The sequence below is a fragment of the Chenopodium album genome, chromosome 5 (assembly GCF_948465745.1).
Source record: "Chenopodium album chromosome 5, dcCheAlbu1.1, whole genome shotgun sequence".
Classification (NCBI taxonomy): domain Eukaryota; kingdom Viridiplantae; phylum Streptophyta; class Magnoliopsida; order Caryophyllales; family Amaranthaceae; genus Chenopodium; species Chenopodium album.
In genome coordinates this window covers 14,982,512-15,006,692 of record NC_137838.1, presented here as the reverse complement: position 1 = coordinate 15,006,692, position 24,181 = coordinate 14,982,512, and the positions used below count along the sequence as shown (strand labels likewise).

Here is a 24,181-nt window from a genome sequence, read left to right as displayed (position 1 = left end):
CCAAGAACCCAAATCAAAAATCAAATTCTCACAACCACACCCTGTGTCAGATCCAAACTGTATTATCCAGATCAAACTATTAGGACCCAACTGTTATCAATGGGATTTAAAAAATATTTTCAGAAAGAAATTTACAGTTAAGTGATCTAAACTGTTATCAATAAGGACCCAACAGTACATTTTTCACAAATTTAACATAATCTTTCTACCTAAAATCCTGTTATCAACAGAGAGACAAGTCAATAAAAATAATTCATTTAGTTCATGAGCCTTGAATACCTGAGTGAGAAGCTCAGCCACAACTACGCTGACCCTATGCTGCAAAAATTCTAATGGCTGCTTCTTATAAGCCATACTCTCATTATTAGACTTAACCAAGTTCAATGGAGCCACTGGATTCACCCACAGCAATTGCCATAATGCCTGTAAGATCAAATTATATCACCGATTCAGTAAAGTTGGATATACCAACTAACAAAATTACATAAATTTATAGTTGAAGATAAGTGTACACGAGAATTTGACAAAATATAAGCATTCACAGAGCATGCATGCATGACCATATACATCTACACCATATATTCAAAAAGGTAAATTTCTGTAAGACTCCATCACAGGTATACTCATGATTTGGCATTGTCTATTTTGTAAAAGACTAGAAGGCATTTCAGAAATAAAGAGTGAATGAAGCATCAAACATCATCAATGCCCAAACCCAAGAACTTTTATTTCATATGATATGTTTCAACATTTAACTGATCAAGCCAACAAAAGAAATGATGCTGGAACAAATTAATAGTAACAAGTGCAACATTTCAATAGCAGAGTAAAAGGAAAATTTCCATGGCATAATTGCATTAACAACAAATCCTTTTTCCTCATCTCCCTCGTGATCACCATAACTATTATATTTTATAGCATCAATGTATACAAATGCCTTACTATCATGCTATAAGTGACTTGCCTTCTGCCACAATATATGAGACCAAGATTACCAATATTATAGCAAAGTAAAAAGTTATATTAAGAAATTAAAATCATGTGCATCGTGCAAAATCAAAACTAATTAAATATGAAAATCATGAAGCTGTTGTTTCATAAGTTTATATTTTTACTCGAAACTATATTGTTGGCCAATGCAATGAACATCCTATATTAGGCTAAAAGTGATGAAAGGCACTCTATATCAATTTGATTAAGATTGTATATGAAGGAAAACTAAGAAAATACGCCACTGATTGATCTAATAGCATATTATTAACGATACAATTTCTACCTTTCAAATTTTTTCTTTCATTTATTATAAATGCATCATTGTACAAATTCTTTGAAACGGTTGAAACAAAGTTGGACACAGATGAGCAACATTTGAGAGTTAGATTCAATAATGAGAGATTGGACTTAAAGGTTGAAAGAATTTAAATTGATACATTAATGTTCAATGTTTAAAGGGAAAATATCAGGAAAACAAAGAGATCATAGAAAAAAAAAAAATAGGATAAACATGAAGATAAAAGGAGGAGGTTAGTCAGGTGACACCTGTCTCTAAAGGATAGTTTTTCAATATACTAGGTATAGATTTTAGTAAGCATGTGAGTCAATCAATGGTCAATGAGCTTTGCACATGTAGAATAGATTAAGAAAAATTTGAGGCATTTGTAAGATATATTTAAAAAATAAAAATCATGCATAATACACACTGTGTATCGTGTAAATGATGCATATTCCATTCAATCAAAATCATCAAAAGATGACAAGTAAAAGCTATGTATGTTACTCCGACATGGCTGTTTTGGTCCCATACTTAACATGAGACGATCCGGTATGGAATCCCTACCAGATCTGTGATTGTCCAGTAGAGACACAGCAGGTTATAAAAAAGAGAGATGGTAAGGAGAGAAAAAGAAAAGGTGCAAGAATCACTTCATTCCATTTATCCAAGATTCCTAGGTCAATAACTGACCGTCAGTTATTTGGGGTGAAATTTACCGAAATTATATTTGAAAGATGGGTTTTGCTAAGTACATAAATCTGATCACACTGAACGGATTTTCATGATGGTCACTACTCCAGTGGTCTTTTGGCAACGGTGAGTCGTGGTGAGTACTGGTGACCAACTCCAATTTTTCACTCAAATTGCCTGCTATGTCTTATTTTTAATTTTTATTCCAATAAAAGGTATGCAGGGGAGGGGTGGAATAAATCAGTCATACAAAGTGTGAGTATGTGAAAAATAGGAAACCCATGTGATACTTTTCAGCTGTACTTCCTATTTCACTTAAAAGCTGATTTTTAAGTCTTCAGTAATGTAAAAACTGTAAAGTTAAAGCTTTCTTTGACATTTTCAATTTAATTTTTCAATACTATACAAAGAAAAACCTTTAAAATCCTATATTTTGTTGATTGCGTCCTTGTACCCATGTCTAAAATTAAAATATATCTTAAAATTCGAGTTTTTTGAGGTCTAACACTCGGATCCATACCCATAAATAACATCCATATCCGAGTTCGAGTAACACAATATAGATATACAGGACAGCTAACTATCAAAGTAGACAATTTCAGAACTGTCTTTGATCAAATCACAATGGCTAGAGGGTACAAAAGAAAACTGAAGAGCATAGCTGGCAAAAATTACCTGTCGTAGTATAACAATTAAGTATCTAATATCCTTCAGAGCCAACGGTTTTTCCTGTTCATAGAACTCTTCATTATCAACTATCATAAGCATGTGCCTGCCAGCACAATGAAAGAAATGTTAACCTTTGCACAGTTTATACAATTGAAATTAACAAACAGTAGTATCAGGAAATCTTTAGTGGTTAATAGGTTATCAATACAAAATTTCAGAAACAATACACTTCCTAGAAAAAGAAGTTGATAGCTCAAAGAACCACAAGAGAAAATTCTATGGACAAAATTTAAGCACTTTCAACGCCTTTAACTTAAAAACAAAGGAAGTATGTCGCAATCATATCTTTTTTGAAATGAAGCATGTAATGAAAGGGTGGAGTATCTTGTAAATTGTGGTGTTACGTTAAGGATTAATAAAAGTGACACTCTTCCTTTAATACGATCTGGACAAAGGTCAATTTAATTTCTATCTTAAGATAAACAAACAGTGCAATAGAAGTATAGAACACTAAAATTGATTTCATATAGCCCTGATACAAGTACGAAACAAAAGAGAACCTTTCTTTTAAATAAAGAAAAAAAGAAAAGAATCCAAATGGAGAATAACAGTACTGTCCACAGAGCTCCACGAGTAATACATATTCAATCAAATTACCAGTATATGTATTACCAAACAGGTGTCTTTTCAGCAGGTTTTGTTTAGTAGTTCTTCAATTAGTTTCGAAATCAGGTAAGGGAGTTTCACTCATATATGGTACAGATTCAGCCAAAGCTAAAAACACTAAATCACAAAAATTGTTTTGTCTTCACCATGTTTAAACCAGTAATTGCAATGACATTGTTTTTTTTTTTGCTAATAGACCCCCAGATAACACAAACGTGTAAACACAGACAACCAAACAAGAGGATAGGTGAAGAAACAAATCATTACAAGATTCAAAATGATCCACAGAAAATGGAAGGGGAAAAAAACCTGGAAAATAATTTTTAATCGAAGAGCGATACAGGATTAAAGATTACAATCATAAAATAAAATAGTGAAGAGGTGATAGGGTTTATAAATTCTCAGTAAAAATAAAGAAGGCTAACTATAAGGAGACAATAAGCCAGAAACATCAAAAGCAAACAGGCAGCTTACTTATATACAGGACAGAAAACAGCCAGAGGTAACAGCCAACCAGGTACACCTTCTTGCAGATAAGAGGATCGTTCTGCCACCAATGACCACTTCTGAGTCTCATGACACCGCTTCATAAAGCTCCAAAGAACAGGAACAAGAGCAGTCCTGTATGCTAGGATTGTCATAATGCGTTCAAGTGGCAAAGTGTTAAATGTCACATGCAGGAACGCACATGCTGTCCCAACAGCTGTCACTTCTCTATCATCAGGTACATTATTATTGGTGAACGAAGGAATTCCTCCCAGCAAAACATTTATCTGCAAAAAAATAGGGTATCACTTTGTGATGGAAAAAAAAAAAAAAAGGTTTGACTTCTTGTGATGGTGAAAGTGAATCTTAAAATAAAAAAGGTATTAGGAGAACAGAAAATCAGGCTATAAGCACACCAACTGGAGAAGAAACCGTGGGTCTATCGCATTAGATATCTGGGATTCCAAATCCTTGCTTAAAACAATTTCATTAGATTCTTCCACGTCAGTCATATCCTCATCTTCTACAGCAGAATCTGAATAAAGGTTGCACAATCAAATATGAGTTCAGGAATGAGTTACACTTTGCACTCGAAGACTCCGGAAGAGTTTTCAATTCAACAAACTAAGAGAAGTGAACGATAAAAAGAAAGGGATCCATATAAAGACCCCAGTAGAACAGAAGACAAATGTAGAAAAGAAATATGGATAAAGTCTAAAATAATCTTACTTTCATTAGTTTCTCTACTGACTGACTTTAGACGAGGTAGCATCTCCAGTAAAAATGTCGCTGCTGCTGCTAAATCAATAGCCTGAGAGATAACAAAGAAATGACAATCATCTATACCAGCAAGACTCTAGACTTATTCTGAAAAGCACAACAAAACAAGATCTATCTATAGAATCTTTATAAAATAAAAATTAGAAAATAAATAAATAAATAATTCACACAACTTTAAAAGTTTGACCAAGGCAGCACACAAATTTTATCAAAAATTATATCTTGGAAATAAAAAATTTCATTCAACCAACAAAGAAAACAGATCTATGCATTGAAAAGGAGCATATAAACTAGATCATATGCAATCAAATACAAAATACAAATTTAACATTCCTTCTCTATTCAAAATAAATAAAAAAAAAATTAACATTCCTTCTGGGAGGATAACAAATGATGTAGGGAAAAAAAAAAAAAAAAAAAAAAAAAAGAGGAGTCTACAAGAACAGTTTTTAATCAATACCATCTCAAACGAGCAGTCAGCCTTTGATAAAACAAGTGCAGATGCTTCTAATGTGTTTCCAAGTAGACAAGCATAACTTGGATACTCGGCTGAGACATCTTTTGGTAGAACATGAGTGTTACTTCGCACATATGACAGCATCTGGTGTACATAATGCTTGCACAACTGCTGCCTAGCAAAGACCTGGAAAGATAATGAAAGCACCAGCTCAAGATTACACTGTAGCCACAAATAGAAGCTAAAATTAACATGCCCTGCAAAGGCTGCAATTGCAATATCAGACTAAATGCATCTTATTCAGACACAAGGGCCAGGGGAAAAGGCTTTGGGGAAAAAATGACTTCCTGAGTCCACAACAGCAGAAAATATGCAAGCATAGCTACAATATAAGATCAGCATATAGAATCACTATGGCCCTGTTTGGCGATTAGCTGATTTGACTAGCTATTAGCTGGTAGCCATTTGCATTAGTTGTTTTAACTAGCTAATCGTAATTCTATATGTGTAAAAGTGCTTGGTAACTATCTGTTAGCAATTAGCTGCTTTAGTGTATAAAACAACAAAAGGCTAAAAGCTTCTTTCAAAAAGCTCCTAATATGAGATATTTCAAAAAGAACTTTTTGGATCTAAAAAGCTCTTTCAACGGCTCCTAACCAAACACCCCAAAGAACTTTTTGAAATAGTCAAACAGCTCTTCTTACTCCAAAAAGCTCCTAACCAAACACCCCCTATAATAAAAAAAAAATTAAATAAGCCTGATGTCTTTTAGCATAAGCTCATAACATAGATTTCTCTGAATTTATGCAAACTAATATTTAACATGTGCAATGCACTGTTTGAATTTTTAATAAAATTACTTATTTAATGCTTATATGTTAAAAAATTTCTTATATGCACTAATCAGAATTTAAGGCATTCTTTCTCAAATTGCAAACTTATATTCATAAATTTTAACATTTTCATTCAACCAATAAAAAATAGGAAAAATTGCTCCCATTAATCTGAACTTTGCCTCGTCCGCCGAAAATAATCCCAACTTTCGTTTATTATCTATTGCACCGAACTTTGGGGGGTATTAATTTTCGTTGCACCCAATTTACCTGCAACCGGTTAATCCGGTCAACATTTGTGTGTTACATTTTTTTTTTGGACACGTGTCACTACATGAATGGTCAAATAAAAAAAATTAAAAAAAAAACAAAATTTAAAAAAATAAAAAAAACAAAATAAAAAAAAAAAAAAACAAAATTTAAAAAAAAAAATTAAAAAAAAAAAAAAAAAAAAACCCAGCCACCCTTAACGGCAGCCAACCCTTAACGGCAGCCACCGTTAATGGCAGTGGGGGAGGATATAGGAAGGGAGGCCGGATTTGGGTCAGAAACGAAGGGGAAGGGGGCGGAAACGGCGGGGAGGGGGAAACGGCGAAAACGAAGGGGAAGGGGATTCGGGTCGGAAAACGGCGGGGAGAGGGGAGTGACGGAGGAAATAGGGGTGGGGGAGGGGTTTTCGGGGGTGGGGAGAGGGAAAGGGGGAGTTTTGAGGGAAGGGGGAGGGTTGTGCGGCGGTTTCCGGGAGTGAGGGAGGGGTTTTCGGGGGTGGGGGAATGGTTTTCGGGGGTGGGGGAAGGGAAAGGGTGGGTTTCAAGGTAGGGGGAAGGTTGGGCGGCGGTTTCCGGCAGCAGGGGAGGGGTTTTTCGAGGGTGGGGGTGATTTTCCGGCGTGGTGGGGGTGGGGGTGTGGTGGCAGCCGCTGGGCTTGGGTGGTTTGTGGGTTTTTTTTTATTTTTTTGTTTTTTGTTTTTTTTTTTAATTTTTAAAAAAAAAATTAAGCCAATCATACGCTGACACGTGTCTAGGTAACTTGCTACATCAGGTTAGATGACCTGTTGGGTGCAACGAAAATTAATACCCCCCAAAGTTCGGTGCAATAGATAATAAATGAAAGTTGGGATTATTTTCGGCGGACGAGGCAAAGTTCAGATTAATGGGAGCAATTTTTCCTAAAAAATAATAATGTAATTAAATGTTTAAAAAAGAAAAAGGAAAGAAAAGCAGTTAACAAAAGATTACAAAAGAATAATGGAACAAGATTAATGCAAAACATAATAATAAGATACTCAACAGTTAGAATATGACATGTGTAACAAAAAGAAGAAAGAAAAATAAGAAGAGCTATGCTAGAAGGGACATGAAGCACTTAAGATTTTTTGCAAATACCTCCATATTGGTGAGTCTTACTCAATTACTGTAGCTATGCAAACCAAGGAAAAGTGAAAACTGGGACCATACATGTGGGTACTTTTGAATTAAAGAGGAGAGAGACGGAGAGTAAGATTAAATAAATAAAATTGGGCCCCACGAAATGGGGTTGTGGATGATAAAAAATGAATAAAAAGTTGTCACAAAACGAATAAAGTAAAAGTGAGTAGAACTAGAAAATGGATGAAAATGAAAAGTGAGTATGACTTAGGAAAACAGAGGTAGTATCAGTAGAGATCTCGGGGAATGTGGTGAAATTTGTGTAAATGGCATTCAAATTTGTGGTTATCTGATTCATTTTTGGGTCAAAAGCAGAGAACATCTTGACCAGAAACAGTATCCAATTTAACAAGAGAACCTGAAAAGATTTTTAGCAAACCTACCTCTTTTAGGTGTGGAAAAAATTTCCACAAGAATGGTATAGTAAGAATTTGTGATGAAAAGCTCCACCATTGATCAGCATTTTGGCACACACATGGCTTCTCACCAACATGTGGTATTATTAGGGTAAGCACTAGCTCCAAGGAAGAAACTTCAATCATATTCTGAGAATTCAAACTTTCCTTCACAGCATAAAACACATTATTTAGTTATCAAAAATGACATCAAGAAACATAAACTTCAAGGGAGATCCAAATATAACTGCAAAACAAAACAATATAATGGGCCAAAGCAGAAAAACAATCATAACAGCAAACCTATTTTTCCCAAAGGTAGAGTAAGAGCGAAAGATGACCAAGATAACTAGCCTTAACCCTCACAAACTTTTAGTTTAAAAAGGCACAAGGCACACCAAGGTGCACAAGGTCCCAGAACCTAGGCACAAGACTGTGTGTCTAATGGATACTTGGCAAACCTTTTTTTCTATGTTTTATATAAAGAGGTCTAAGTTATACTGATACTACTTCAAATCAGAGAATAAAAAGCAGCAGTACTTTCATAGATAACACTTGAGAACTTTAATCACTACTAAGGGGGTTTTGCACCTACCTGGCACACAATAAAACAAATAACTCCAAAATAAACTTTCCAAAACAACTTCACCACTTAACATGTTTTGGACACCACAATTCTAAAATCTAAACCCTGTTCCAGAGTGGCAAATAGACCAAAACCACAATATTATAAGTTTGTTACTCTGTTACTTTTCTTTACCGCTCCATCTTCTTACCACTGCATCCAACACCTTAAGAACATTTTGGTGAGGTCTAGTTTAATGAACTAGTTTGACTAAACATTGACAATTATTTTACACTAGCATATAAGAATAACTATTATATACAGGGATCCATCTCAATGTGTACTTTCCAAAAAATGTAAATTTTATAAAATTTTCAAAAATATATTTAGTAATAACATTTGAAAATTTAGGGTTCGTTTGGCATCACTGTGATTTTCTGTTTTTTGGTTTTTTGTTTTTTAAAAGTATATTATATATGTCACATAATGAATCAAAAATATTTTAGACTTGTTAAAATCATGATGATTTTGAAAACTGACAACAAAAAAGTGAAAACACCTTTTTCTTGTTTCCAGTTTTTGGTTTTTAGTTTTCTAAAAAACAGGAAACTGAAAACCAAAAATGATGCCAAACAAGCCCTTAAAGTTCGGAATAATGATCCTTTTCTTTTCCTTTTTTTTTCCCTCATTTGAAGAATTGAAAGCCCACTTTCCCTTCTGATATTAGTAACCATGTGACTCCTTCCCCCGCCCCTTTTCTAGTATTATATTATATATATTGTGATCTCTAACATGAAGTGTGAAGCCTCCACACCCACGTTGAGTATGGTCGTATGGATTATCATATATGTTGGAGGTGCAATGAAGAGTCCAAGGACCATGGATGACAAATCTTAACAGGCACTCACAAGAGTCACCACTGATTCTTGCCAAAGACATGAATAAGAAGATGAAGATAGTTAGGGAAAACTAAAAAAGAATAATGCCTACTGACAGTGAATATTAAAAAAGCAAGATGAAAAGAGAAACTTCAGGCATTAGTTAACACTGCTTGGCATTAGTTACTGATAAGTTTCCCCACTTTGTAAGCAAAATTTTACACGTTATAAAGAAATCAATTAAACTAAAGCTCCAAACAAAATTAGTAAGTATTGAAGGGACAGCAAAGAGACAAAGATGGACATTATCAAGGATAAGGTTATCAACTCTATATATAAAATAAGGAAGTATACCTTTGCAGCAAGAGTTATCTCTCTAAACAAGGTAAAGGTATTTCTTTGCAAAAGATAGCTAATTGTTCCACAAGCCCATGGAAGTTCAGGATCAATCAACTTAACCAAAGCTTCCAAAAAACCTGCTAAGATATGTAGATTGGACACTGACCAAGACGATTGTTTCTTGAACTGACTACTGCATAGGTTGTTAAAAAAAATAAGAAATTATCAATGATTAGGATAGAGTGTAAGATACAAAGTATCAAGTGAATTTAACAAAACATTCACCCTAAAGAAGAATAAAAAGTTCTTCACATCAATCCATAGCAATTTCATATGCACAATAGATCCAGTAAACATGGAAGAAAACAAAAACACAGTATGTAATCAACAAAGAGAAGAAGAGAGGGGATACAGATACATGTGAACATGCAAGAAAGCAAAAACACACTGCTTAATCAACAAAGAGAAGATGAGAGGAGGGGGGAGAAGATGTGAACCTTAGTCCAAATCACATCCTTTTCCCATAATGCCGCAAGCCCACAAGTAAAGAAAAAAAATAATCAAAAAATGATACACGTACAGTATCAGCAAAGCAATCCAAAGAGATATAAAATAGGTGGAAAGTTGGAAACTAAGGCTTTTTTTTTTCTTTTTAGAATTAGTGAGGTGCACATTAGTATTAAAAGATACAGTACAGCAATCAGACAAGGAAACCTCTCCAAAAAAAATCTATTATTTCTGAAGCTTGCCATCAATTGTAGAGTGTACTGATTGGCTATATCCTAATTCAAGAACAAAAGTGAACCTACTATTTCCAATATGATTTTAGAGTAATGGACTTATGTTCCAATTCAGGCTTACAATTTCCAAAGATACTGATTCCCAGATGCATAGGGGAACAAGAGAAAAAAAATGTTTTCAATTTCTGATTTATTTTTTTTTTTTTTTTGTGTGTGTGTGTGTGTTTTTTCCAGCCTCTTTCCATTGCAAGTTTTACAACATTGTTCCTAAGAGGCCAGTTCTCTCTCATCTCTCACGAGAAAGGGAGGGAAGCAAGAAAAGAGCACCTTATTTCAAATGCACAAGATACGGCTTAAGATTTGGACTCCAAAAGAAAATACTGTAAGCCATAGTACACGCTAAAAGCCAAATTGCCAAACGAACCTATAAGCATGAACAGCACGTATACACGCATAACTCAATTGCTTCACCCGGTAATCCACTACACTGTGGTTCGATGAATAATCCATGCCTGTAAACAATGAAATGACACCCCCTGCAAAATGTTCAAAATTATTAGTGCTGCCTTATACACACATTGATTTTAAAAGAAAGAAGCTCACTAATGGCAATATATCTATCTATCTCTATCTCTATCTAAAGGAATAAATTTGAAACAATTCTACATTTGTTAAGATTTACTAATTAATACACCAAAAATACCCTTCATAAAATGGGTGGAAATGGGGGTGGATAAGGATAGATTGGTAAAATAGAGTAGGCGAAACATTCTCTCTCCTATTTACTTCTTAATAAATGTGCCATTTCCATGTGTTACAATTTTAAGAAAACGAAGTAAGTAGATAACACTCACAACAGTTTACTTCAAAATTACAAAACTTGCCTAAAAAGAATAAAATTTCAGCACTTCTACATTTAATAAGATTTACTAATTTAAACACTAGTATATACCTTGGAGTGTAATTGATAATACATTCATGAAGTACTTGCAATCAAGATAGGTCAGAATCTGTTAAATTCAAAACATACTTGAACAAAAAACCTTTTTTCTCTTTAAGTACGTAAAGTACATGAGCAAAGCTCGAACATCATGTTCTACTCAATAGTGTTCAAAAACAACTCATTTAAGTTTGTTAATAAGCTTGTTCATGTCTAACAATAACTTGGTTAAAGCGCTCAGGGAAAAAAAAAAGAAAAAAAAAAAAAGAAAAAAAAAACCTAATATTTTAAACCCAATTTAGTATCTTCCCTTTTCATCATCTTGCATGTTATCATTGTTCCTCACACACATTTGTAAAAATTACAAATTAGTTCATCAATATAGGCATGAAAACATAGCCATTGCTTTTTTCTATACATAAAAAGATGATAAAATCTTGAACAAAACTATATGGATGCAAAAAAACTTAAAAGTACATACTTCCTCTTTATTTTACTAGCAACATTAAGATTTTTGTACTATTCATACACTCTTATTACGTAATATTGTGATTTATACAAAAGAAAAAATATAGTCATCTGGTGTTCGATTCGTCTCAATTTACACTTTATTAATTTTATTAACTTTTACTACTCCATAAAACACAACCAAAGATATTAATAGATTAAAGTGTACATTGGTGAGCGTGAAATCTTAGCTTTGTAAGTAATATGGAGTAGAAAAAGTTTTTTTTTTATAAAAATAAACTTACGGTTCAATTATTTGATCAAGCCCGACTTAAGCTCACTAACACTTTGTTTGGATAGGAAGAAATGGAAGAAAAAGAAGAGAAGAGAAGAGAAATGGAGGGGGACAAAATCTCTTGTTTGGGTAAAAGATTGGGGGAAGGAAGGGGAAGGAGAGGGAGGGATTCATTTTCCCTCTCTCTTTAATAACCATAATCTCTCTAAAATTGGAGAGATTTGGAGGGGAAATGGAGCTCACCTCTCCCTCCCTTTCTTTTCCCTTCCCTTCCTCCATTTTCCCTCCCTTTCTTTTCCTTCCTTCTTTGCTATCCAAACAAAGCGTAAATGCAAATGAGCACATTCATGAACAAAAGCTAGAACAAGTCAAATGCTTAGAATTTGAAAAGCTTATTCAAGCTCCTCGAACACTAATAATTCTTATCAAGCTTAGCCGAGTAAATTAATCTAGACTTAACATAGATCGTCCGCAACCCTGTATATACCCTTCATAAAGTGGACGGGAGGGGGTAGATAAGGATAGATAGGTAGTATAGGGTAGGTGAAATATTATCACTTTTCTTAATAAACACGTCATATTTAAGAAGATCCTGGGATTGATTCTCATCACCCGCCCTCGTGGCTCTCTAAACACCAAAAAATATCAGCTTTCTTAAGATTGCGACACATACATAAAAGGGATAAAAATACAGCAGTTCTACATTTGATAAGATCTATTCTCTCCATCCCTAAAGGTTATTCCCATTTGAAATCTTGACACTATTCTTAAAATGAGATAAATTACGTTCAATATATAAAACATAACATATCGATGATAGGTCTTATTTGATTCATCTCAAGGAGCAATGTATAAAAAATGTCAAGGCACACTAAAGCGAGAGGGTTCTGCTGCGTGCGCCTCTTTGAAGTGAGGCGCAGTGGTGCACTATATGGGCAATTAAAAAAATTTGGCTGAAGTGCGCCTCGGACCCAAAACGCCTCGCCAAGACCAAAATAAGCGCTCACCCAGCGCGCCTAGGGCGCGATTTTTCAAACACTTTCAAGGAGTATATATATATATATATATATATATATATATATTATTAATACTCTATTGTTACAGTTTTTACTATATCCAGCTAAAGATATTTATAATCAAATTAATGCATTGTCAAATGTGTATAATTATAATGTAGGGAACTCGTAGGAACCAAAAGAGCATTAATTAAAACACCAATGAATACCCTTCATAAAGTGGAGGAAGTAGGTAGATAAGGATTGGTGGAAAGCATAGAGGTAGGTGAAACATTCTCTCTAAATCTCTCCTCTTTTTTTTAATATATGTATCATTTCTACGTGTTACAATTTTAGGGAAACCATGTGTGTATGCGCGCGCGCGCGTGCGTGCACGAGCGCACGTATTACGTAGTCTATACTAAAGATATCAAAATCATGAATCTACTTTGAACTTATCGGGGCTTTCATAACCGAATTGTAAAATAGAAGCGTAATATTCTCTAAAAATGTATAATCAAGACATTATACTCAAATTCATTTAATGTGTTCATATTATTAGTTAAAAACATAAATAAATGATAGAAAATAGTTGTTTACCCACGAAGCAGCCAAACACGGATGACAATATATGTTTATTAATAATCTTGTAGGCATGTTTTAGATTTGTGAAGTTTTCACTAGTTAGATGCATATGTAAATCATGTAGAATCGTAAATCGAATCAAATGGCCATATATAAGTCATAGAATCGTAAGATTCTAAGACTTGAATTGTGATTATAAGTCTATACTTTTTTCTGAAACTAACAAAACAAAATTCATTGAATGTGTTTGTACCTAAACTTTTTTGCTTGATAAACATGTCATTTTCATTTGATAAACACTTTCCATCACATAATCTAAGCAAGGTCATAGTGTAAGATCCCAAAAAAAAAATTCAATCCAATATCTGTTTATAGAAATACTTATTTCTCGTAAAATAAAAATCACATACCTTAATTGAACAACTATAGATTGTACAGAAAAGATTAACATTAAACTCTAAATGTACCCTATATTTTCTTTCCAATCATCTTACCAATCTAAATCTCTTCACATGCCTCATAAAGATTCTGGACCAACTTCCAGCATCTACGTCCAAGACTTTGTTATTTAATTATATAAATAAGCCAGCATCAACATACTAAATAACCTTGAGAGAGCACCCACTTACCAAAGCCCACACCCATAGCATATCAACCATCAATTAAGGAGCATGTGAATGGGCCATCAATAGAATCATGCTATGTATGCAGACCGTATGAACACAAAAAGGTGAAGGGATTCTAAGTATATACGTAGTAATTTGATAAATATCAATAAATAACAATTCCACAGGAAAACACTAAAATCGATGTGCACTCCCAGCACATTACCAAACAAAACACAGAACCAAAGAAGACAATCTCTAACAATCATAAAATTCAATTGAAAGTTGAACAGTGTACAAAGAAATTACCAGTATCTTTAGAAAAATGCTGAAGTAGTCGACAGGTCTCTGCAAGAGCAAAGAGGTCATCCCGATTTCTCGGATTGAAGAAAAACAGTAACTCGCAGAGATACCTTGAATCCGGAGCAAAACATTGTCTGAAAAAGAAAAACACAAAATGTACATTAACAGATATCAAATAAAAGGCTAAACCTACATATGAAACATAACCATTTCCAAATAAATGAAGATACATCCAAGTCCCATCAAAGGTAAATAATAGCAAGCCATATCAACCAAGGATACACATTAAAATAAATAAATAAATAAAAAGAAGAAGAAAGAAAGAGAGAGAGAGATAAATTAAGGGGTCAAAGTAAACAAATATCATATTTACCTGCCAACATTCTGGCAGCGCTTCCCGTATGTAGCAAAAAACTTCTCTCGCACCTTATTATGTTCAACTTCAACAACCTTCCAGGCTCTGTAGCATTTCTGCAATTAGTGAGCACGTGGTGATCAAATATAGGTACAAAAGGCTTTTGTAGCTCACTTGACTACCAACCCACTGAGTTGAAAGTCCTTTCTTGAAGAAACAGCATGAGCATAGGACACGGAAAAGTAAGCATATTTATAGATAAATGAAGCTGCTAGTCAAGTTTAACGATGAGTCTATGGATAAGCATTTTATGTTCAGCAAGATAATCATACCATATTTTCATTTTAGTATTTAACTTATTCTCAAGGTGTTCTCAAGTTTTTCTATCAGGAGCTAATGCAACTAGCTTAAAGAGCCAAATAGTATGGAGCTTTCAGCCACAACCATTTGAATGTCTAAAGTTTCTCCTAAAACCTTTTCACCATCATTATCAATTCAGAGTAACATTTAAGAGTTCCTTAAGATCACAAACCAAGTGGTAGCCCAAAAATTCCAAACATGGATTGATCTCTCCACTGTACTCTTCAACAATTTAACGCATTATTTTTAGCCCAAACAGACCAATTAGTAGATTCCGTGCAACCATACAGCGAGGGCAAAAATTTACTTTCACACAAAGTAAGCTGACTGACATGAGTATAGGAAGGAGCACAGTATTCGGCACAGAACTGAACCTTCGATTGACACGGACGGTATCACACCATTATTGAAATTAGAGACATACCTTAATGGCTTAACAGCTACTTCCACATCGAAATCTTTCATTTAAAATACCAAAACAAAACAAAAATGCAAAAATTGCAACAATAAACTAAAATGTTAACCACCCATAAATTATCATAGCATAACATTCTTTTATCTTAATTCATTCAAGAATTTACCACTTACCCACCAAGCAAAAATGCAAAAATTGCAACAATAAACTAGAAAATAACACCATAATTCTTCATTTCTTCACATAAACAGCACATAATTACCCATATAATGCTCTAAAAATGAACTTTAATTTAAATGATAGCAATTCAATAAAATAAAATAAATCAACATTGAATAAAAACAAACATACCTGAATTTTAACAGCAGCAGAATTCTGCTTGCGTTGAAACATTCGACGATTCCGCTCCAACCTAGTTTGCTCCAAAAGCTTTTGCCTGTCTCTCTCCTTGGAGCTCCGACCACCTAAATCAACCCGTTTTCGAGCAGATGGATCGCCCGAGAAGAACATTGTTTCTTGCAAAAATTCTACATCAAAAAACAAAAACCCACAATTAATTCAATGAAATAAATGTAACAATTACATTAAATTGAAAAAGTGAAAAGAAAAATTTAGCGTTGGAACAAATAAAATTAAGTAAATGTAGAGAGGGTTTTCGATTGATTCTTGATACCTTTGAATTTGCCCTAAAAACAAGTTTGGGATTAATTATGTGAGTTTGATTATTGAATTATTGATGGAAAAAAGCAAAGATTTTGGAAAATTGGTTGAAAAGAGTAAAGATTGAATAGAAGTTGTGATTCTTCTCCCTCTTTCCTCCCCCTTCTTTGTGTATGCTAAGAAAGAAATCAAATTTATATTAGGGGGAGTGAAATTTTGATGACGGCATACCTTAGTTCACTTCTCAGTAAACAAATGTTATATACTACTTTAATATCATATTATTTGCAACGATTTAATTTTTAAGTAAAAACAAATGTTATGTACTATTTTCTATATTTGTTTCATATTAGTTGCAACAATTTGATTTTAATTCATTTTTTAGTAAACAAATGTTATATACTACCTCCGTTTCATATTATTTGCAACGATTTCACATAAAGTGTAAAAATATGTCGAATCGTTGCAAATAATATGAAATAGAGGTACTATAAATTGAATAGTTGATTGATTTTCCTGCTAAAACAATAACTTTTTTTTCCCTTGACTTAAAAGAAAAACTTTTTTTAAAACCTATGTTGATTTGGGAACTATTTCTCCACGAATGGTCTAATTGGGGAGTTTCAGTTTTCTTTTATCTTTGACAAGGATAAAATTATCGATGGTATTGGTGGTTGACTCCATTAGCAGCTTATTACTCCGTGATGTAAATCTTATGCCATATTAGGCAGAGTATCATAGAAGTATATGACATATAAGTATAAAAACATTTAAATGAAAATTGTTAATGGTATTTAGTAGTTAGCATCAATAAATTGTCACTTATAATACACTTATGAGAACCACTAATACGGTTAACTATTTAAATTCTTAAAATAAGAAAAAAAAAAATATACTTTGTACCATTTCATTAATGTTAGTGTATTGAGTATAAATTTAGTTGCTTGTTTTAAAAAACATATTGTTTTAAAAAACATATATAGGAAAATTTGTCAGGAAAAATCTTTTAAAAGCACCATTTTGCGAAAAAAAATAAATAAATAAAAAACCCTTTTAAAAGCTTTTTTGTTTAAAAAATCCACCACGTCCATTATTTTTGCGAGAGGAAACTTATTAACTTAATTAACCTCTAATTTACTTAATTAATCTCTAATTTCCTCCCATTTCTTCTAACTAACCTCTAATCCATTTTTTTTTTAGTAAAACCTCTAATCCATCAAATTACTTAGGGTTCGTTTGGCATTGTTGTGGTTTTCTGTTTTTTGGTTTTTTGTTCTCTAAAAGTATATGATATGAGTCCCATAATGAATCAAAAATTATATAAACTTATTAAAATTATGATAATTATGAAAGCTGACAACAAAAAAGTGGAAACTCCTTTTTCTTGTTTCCTGTTTTTGATTTTTGGTTTTAAAAAAAAAAACTGAAAACTGAAAACCAAAACTGATGCCAAACAAGCCCTTAATAATTAGATTTTATTTAAATAAACCACCACCCCAACCACCAACCAACCAACCACCCTTCCCCTTACCCCTCCCTTGGCAGCAACCCCCACCCCCATTGAACCCGCTGCCCGAATCCACCCCACCTCCCGCGACCTACCTCCACCGCCGGCCAACCTTCCCTCCCTCCCTTATCACCGTCGGCGACCACCACCTCCCTTCAAATGTTTGGCTCTAGTTTTCTCAAACATGCTCAAATCAAGTCCAAATCAAATGCAATTTGCTTTTAATCACCCTAGCATCACATATATACATAATCAAAGCCAAAACAAGTATCAATTGCAAGAAGAAGCATAAAATTAAAAATCCCAAAAATGATTTTCTAGGGTTTATTTTTTAAAATAAAAAGGTGGTGGTTGCCGACGGGGATAAAGGGGAAAACAGGGTTGGACGGCGGTGGAGGTAGGTCGCCGGAGGTGGGGGAATTGGGTGACGGGTCTGGTGGGGGGAAGGGGGTTGCTACCAAGGGAGGAGGAAAGGGAGTAGGATGGGGAGGAGGTGGTTGGGGATGGTGGTTTTTTTTATATATTAATTAAATATAATTATTTAGTAAGTTAGTGGATTAGAGCTTAATTAGAAGAAATAGGAGGAATTTAGAGATTAATTAAGTAAACTAGAGGGTGATTAAGTAAATAGTTTTCCTCTCGCAAAAAAAAAAAAAAACGTGGTAGGTTTTTTTTTTTTTTGAAACAGTGGTTTTTTTTTTAACTAAAAGGCTTTTAAAAGGTTTTTTTCGCAAAATGGTGCTTTTAAAAGGTTTTTTATATTGGATTTAATATAAATGGTTTGTTTATATTAAATCCAATATAATATACTTAAATCATGATAATTTACAAGCACGAGAGCTAACAATGGCAATAAGAAAGACAAGCGAGAAAAAAGCACAACACAACAAGGGCACCGGGCTGACAAGCATGTGTATTGCAAGACTAATGCATGTTATTATGCATGGGATTGTGGGCAAGCATGACTAGACAGGACACAATACGACTTGGGGCAACAATGCATGCTTAATATAATAAAATTTGGCATATGCACATAAGCACAAAACAAAAAGTTGCAGTGACACATGGCCTAGAATGGACCATGTCCAGTTCACTCATTTAAAAAAAAAAAAAAATTGTACACACGACATATAGCTAAGGGTGCAAATGAATAGATACATAAAACCTCTTAGTCAAAACTTGATTGTATAACAATGAGAACAATATAGATATATTAAATGTCACTTTTTTGTGCATATGAAAGTGTTTTGGTAACAAAAATATGAAAGGATAAATTTTAACATAGAGTTTAGTACAAAATTAATAATAAACTTTTCTATAGGTACACTTTAGATAATAATGTTAATGTTAATCACGAAATTTTGTCAAAAACTACCCAACATTTAGTTTTTCAGCTAACAATAAGCAAAAGATGTTTACTTGAAGATAGACCTTTATCATTAAGTAAAGTAGGAACATTGAGATGACTTCAAAACCATATCTCAGCCTACATTAAATTCCATTAAAATAAATTATATTACCAAATATCTTCCAACTAAATAAACCAAAAAAGGAATATTTCTTCAATCATCCATATCATTTACAATCAATAAAAAATGGAAACAAATTAAAATCAATAAAATAATATTATGCATGTTTTAGATGATTTTGGTATCAATATTAATGATTTACTGTATTAATCCCGTGCGATGCACGATTTTAAAATGAGAATTGAATTATAGACTTTTAACACATATTGAAAGAAAATAACTACTTCCTTAGTTTTCCTAACTAATTTCTAATTAAATATGAATATACAATTCCCAAAAGTGCATAATTTTCATATTTAATTAGGAAATTTCAATTAAATTATATTATTAACTATTGTTAACAACTCGTAAATAAATATATAGCATAATATGTAACGGAAGTCAAATAAAGAAATTTGAAACAACTCTCTCCTCCTTTTTCCTCCTTTCTCTCTCCAAAACCCTAGCCTCCATTGTTGAATTTTGAAGGGGCTTCCATCGATTTTAATCGGTGGAAAGCCCCAATCCTTTTCTCTATATTGCTTTTTTTAGGTTTATAGTAATACTTCCTCCTTTTGGGAGGAACTTTTCTCCCTCGAAAGAAAGGGTTTCCGATCTCCTTCGAAAGACAAGGGTTTTTTGACCTCCTTCGAAAGACAAGGTTTATCTCCTCTTTTCGAAGGAGAAATTTCTTAGTTTTGAATCCATGGTAGCAGATCTAATGGATTGTCGTGAAATTATTCTGTTGGTGAAAAAGTTATCAAGTTTTCGAATACGAACAGATGAATCAGAAGGAAAACATCCTTACGGCTACAAAGGATCGTTAGATTGTCTCTCCAACAAGGTTGTAATTTTCAGCGATATAAGCGGGAGATGCTCTGCAATGCAAGATCTACTCGATGATCGTAGTGTTTATGAAGGAAAATTTTATTTGATTCAATATCTTATGTATTTGTTAACGTCGAATCTCTATTGTAGATGTCGTATGACTTTTAATTAATGAAATATTTTTGCTATTCAAATATATATATATATATATATATATATATATATATATATATATATATATATATATATAAGCATAAAATGTGTAGAAAACCCAAAATTTAAAATTTAAAAGTTCAAATAGAATATATTTTCAAAGCTATGTTAAATAGGGTAGCTTAAAAAGGAAAAAAATATGACATCATCATTGCATTTTAGAGGGAAAAAATTAAATAAAAAAGTGACACGTAGGCAGTGATGACATCAACAGTTGTTATTTTAGTATATATAATAATAATAATAATAATAATAATAATAATAATAATAATAATAATATAGATAAAGTAGCTAGTTGTACATTGTTGTGTACAACCAATGACCCAACTTTTAATCTTAATTAAAGCTTTTATAAAGCCCTAAAGCAATTATGATAAAGCCCAACCCATTCACCAACTCTTAATGACCCCACCTAATAATTGTAAAAAAAAAAAAAAAAAAAATCTCCTTTGCCCAAAATTATTTGACAATTTTTACAAGATATATTCTCTCTACACTAAAAATAGCAACAACATAAATATATCAATTTCACACTTTCATTTAAAATCAATAATCCCCCAAAAACCACGAAGAAGACAAGGATTATGCTGAAAAATTTGATGAAGTTGTTGGTGAGGTGGCTGCACCGAAACAACCCCCTAATGATCAATGAGAGTTATCACATGGAATTGTAGGGGTTTAAACGACACACTTTCCCCTACACATCCTTATTTAGTGTGGTTGTTAGCTACTAAATTGCCTACTTTTATGTTTATTTCCGAAACTAAAATGTTGTTTAGTGATGTTAGTAAATTAGTGACAAAGTTGATGAGTCACATTTATATAGGTTTTATAGGCAAATTTATGCTATTTTTATAGTAGCATTTTAGGTCTTTTAGTCCCTTTTTAGATCGCAATTGCATAAGTTGTCCTTTTTGTGCTCTATTACGCTTTTGTTTGTGTTTTTTGAATGTTTCAGATAGTTTCTATAGCTATTTGGACGCTTTCGAAGTGATTTTGGAAGAATCGGACAATGAAAAGATAAAAACGTCAATGAATCGAGGTCGCTTAATGAAGGATATGTGTTTGTGGAAGCTTAGTATGAGATTAAAATGCGTGAGTAATGAATATAGCATCCACAAGGGTCGTTTTGCACTTTTCGAAATTGAATTTGAGTTAGAAATGAAGAAAAACGATATTTTACAAAGTGGCAAAACTGACTTTTGTCCACTCTTTTGATCATAACTTGAGTTCCACAGATCAGATTGAAGTGATTCAAGTTTCATTGAAAACTAAACTTGAATATCTTTCCAATGATAGATCACACGCCCCAAGAAGCCTTCTAGAACAGAAGTTACGGCAATTTCAATCCAAGCGTGTAGCCTGCGAGCATACCCCGCGCCCAATCGAGGCTCCGTAGCTACTGCCAGGGCGCGGGATGACCTGCCGCCGCAGGATATGGCGAGTACACGACCAGCCCAAGCAACCCACGAGGCTTCATCGCTACACGTCTTTCACTCGTCCCTCGATTCCGTCGATCTTATTCGTGACACGTCACCGTCTATCGTCCAATAAAAATACAACGTATGTAATTTATATTTTCTTTATTTATTTTTGGATTAGAATTTAGGATAATATAAATACTCCAAGGGATATTATTTTTCCCTTATGCCTTTTTATACTTTTTGTTTTACGTTCGTTTTAAGTTTTCTCTTGAACCCTAATTTCTCATGGCATGTCCATGGATTCTTCCATGGATGATTCTTGGGTTTATAATTTCAATTCATTGAGGTATTTTATTTCTATCTCTTATTTTTAATTATGTTTTATTCCTTAGATCTAGTTTTAATTATTTTTTCCATGTTTGAGTAATTTATTTCTAGGGTTTGGGAATCCATGTTTATATTATGAATCTTGATTTATAATTTTAATATTTTGATTATTGATTTCTCTAATTGATAGTGTTTTAATGTTAATCTTGCAACCTGATCAATTGTTTGATTAATTCTTGTTAATAAGAGTTTGAATAGAAAGATCTTACTTTTAGAGGCTTACCTACCATTAGCAATTCTGATTATGTGAGCAACCGAACTACATATGTTGAATTGAGAGCGTTAAGACCCGACCGTAGGCTTAGCAATTGCTCTAGATAATTGATTGATTGAATTGTTATTGATATTTGATAGATTTAGAACTATAAGCATGGTGAACCACAACCCTAGGTCTTTTTATCAATTGTTTTATTCCTATTTTAATTTAGACTACTTCCTTATCCCAATTTCGTGACATAGTTTCATTTCTCCAATTTCTTAGAGGTTAGATTGAATACCATCTCCCTGTGGATTCGACCCTACTTACCTTACTACATTGTTAGTTGGTTTTGTTAGGAATTATTTTTGACAGGTGTACGACAACCTATCAAAAGTTTACTCCAAGTTTTTCTTAGGGAGTAGACTCGGAGGGGACAAAGGGGGGCTTAGCCTTGTTTAGTTGGTATTTGGGGAATGTCTTTTGTAGTGCTTCTTCCTCAAATTTCATCTTTTGCAATGTTGTGGACATTAATGGAAGTAGTAGGCATATTTTGTTTTTGTACGGAGCGTCGAAACAAGAAAATAGACCTAATGTTTGGGAGGAAATTTCAAGACTTATTTCTAATACTCCGAATGTGTTGATTATGGGAGATATAAACCAATTAGAGTATTATAGTGATAAATTAGGGGGGCATCTTTGATAAAGGGCTTGGATGTGTTTTTGGATTGGAGATTCCAAACTAATCTTTTAGAGGTTCCTTTTACGGGGCCTCGTTACACTTGGACAAACAAAATATTAGGAGCGGAGTTGATCATGGAGCGTTTGGATAGGGCTTATTCTTCTTCACAATGGTTTAATGATTTTCCGGATGGGAGAATTATTCATATGAACCTATTACGGTTTCGGATCATGCGACAATTATTTATGATTCGGATACTGTAGACACCTAAAAATGTCTCCCCAAAACCAAACCCGATGATAAATAACCTTTCACCGCCACTATTGGTCGGGTTTAGTATTTAATCCCGAGAGTGCTTGAAAAATCGTATTTTATTAAATTCATACTTTTGAAAGGTCCATGGATTAGTCTTGATGTTTGGTAAAAGCATAGTTTTAATTTTAGTCCAAGCTTATTAATTAATTTTAAGCCCAAACCTTTTTATTTTATTATTTTATGGCCCAAACATTTTTTTTTTTTATTATTTTCTTATTTTAGCCCGAATAATAAAGTCAGAAAAAAGCCGAAATTATCAATCGGCACTTAAAAAGCCGAAAGAAATTAGGGTTAAAAATGAATTTAGACGGAAAAATGGACTGGAAGTGACCGTGTCACGGTACAGTCTGACCGTGTCACGGGAACCCTTCCCGTTTGACGTTGGGACTTCCCGTGACACGGGAGGTCTGCCGTGACACGGGAAGCTCCGTGTCCTTTCCGCGTAAACCCTTAACGCGTTTTTCATTCCGTTTTCTGAAAATTTCCCGCGTCACGGGGAAGTGTACCGTCTGACGGTACAGTCTGACCGTGTCACGGTACAGTCTGACCGTGTCACGGGATATTTTTTTAGGGTTTTTATCATTTTAGGGTTCCGTGTGCTCCCTCAGCACATTTTCCCTATAAATACCCCCTCATTTCTGATGTACGGGGCAGCCAGAATTCGATGATTCTTATTTTCTCTCTTCTATGCTATTAACCTAAACACTAGCCTACCCTTTTCACTTCAAAATTCCTTCTTCAAGCACTCAAAGGAGTCCATATTTCACTCGAGGTTCTGTCCTTAAGACAAGGCGTGAAAGGTAGAATCGTTTGAGGGTTTGGCCCCAAAATCAACCTTATTTTATTTAATTTAGTTATCGTTTTATTTATTTCCTTGAAGTTACTAACTCGTTTATTATTTTGTAGTTGCAAACAAACAGATTCAAAGTAAGGATCATGCTCTTATTATTCTTATTATTTTTC

The 24,181-nt window shown here is 33.5% G+C and overlaps 1 protein-coding gene across 1 annotated transcript in view; it reads right to left on the bottom strand.

The window, feature by feature from the left end:
- The window catches only part of LOC145631965 (E3 ubiquitin-protein ligase UPL6-like), a 28,726-nt gene extending 12,349 nt beyond the window's left edge, over positions 1–16,377 (bottom strand). Inside the window, exons 1-13 of the mRNA XM_081684207.1 lie at positions 16,172–16,377; positions 15,850–16,025; positions 14,742–14,839; positions 14,375–14,502; positions 10,623–10,734; positions 9,474–9,651; positions 7,665–7,844; positions 5,025–5,207; positions 4,514–4,595; positions 4,201–4,319; positions 3,773–4,071; positions 2,639–2,735; positions 280–423 (exon numbers count right to left, since the gene is read on the bottom strand). Coding sequence (XP_081540333.1) covers positions 280–423; positions 2,639–2,735; positions 3,773–4,071; positions 4,201–4,319; positions 4,514–4,595; positions 5,025–5,207; positions 7,665–7,844; positions 9,474–9,651; positions 10,623–10,734; positions 14,375–14,502; positions 14,742–14,839; positions 15,850–16,008 — 1,779 coding nt within the window. The 5' untranslated portion in view covers positions 16,009–16,025; positions 16,172–16,377. The remainder of the gene's footprint in view (positions 1–279; positions 424–2,638; positions 2,736–3,772; positions 4,072–4,200; positions 4,320–4,513; positions 4,596–5,024; positions 5,208–7,664; positions 7,845–9,473; positions 9,652–10,622; positions 10,735–14,374; positions 14,503–14,741; positions 14,840–15,849; positions 16,026–16,171) is intronic.
- Between the last annotated feature and the right edge of the window lie 7,804 nt (positions 16,378–24,181).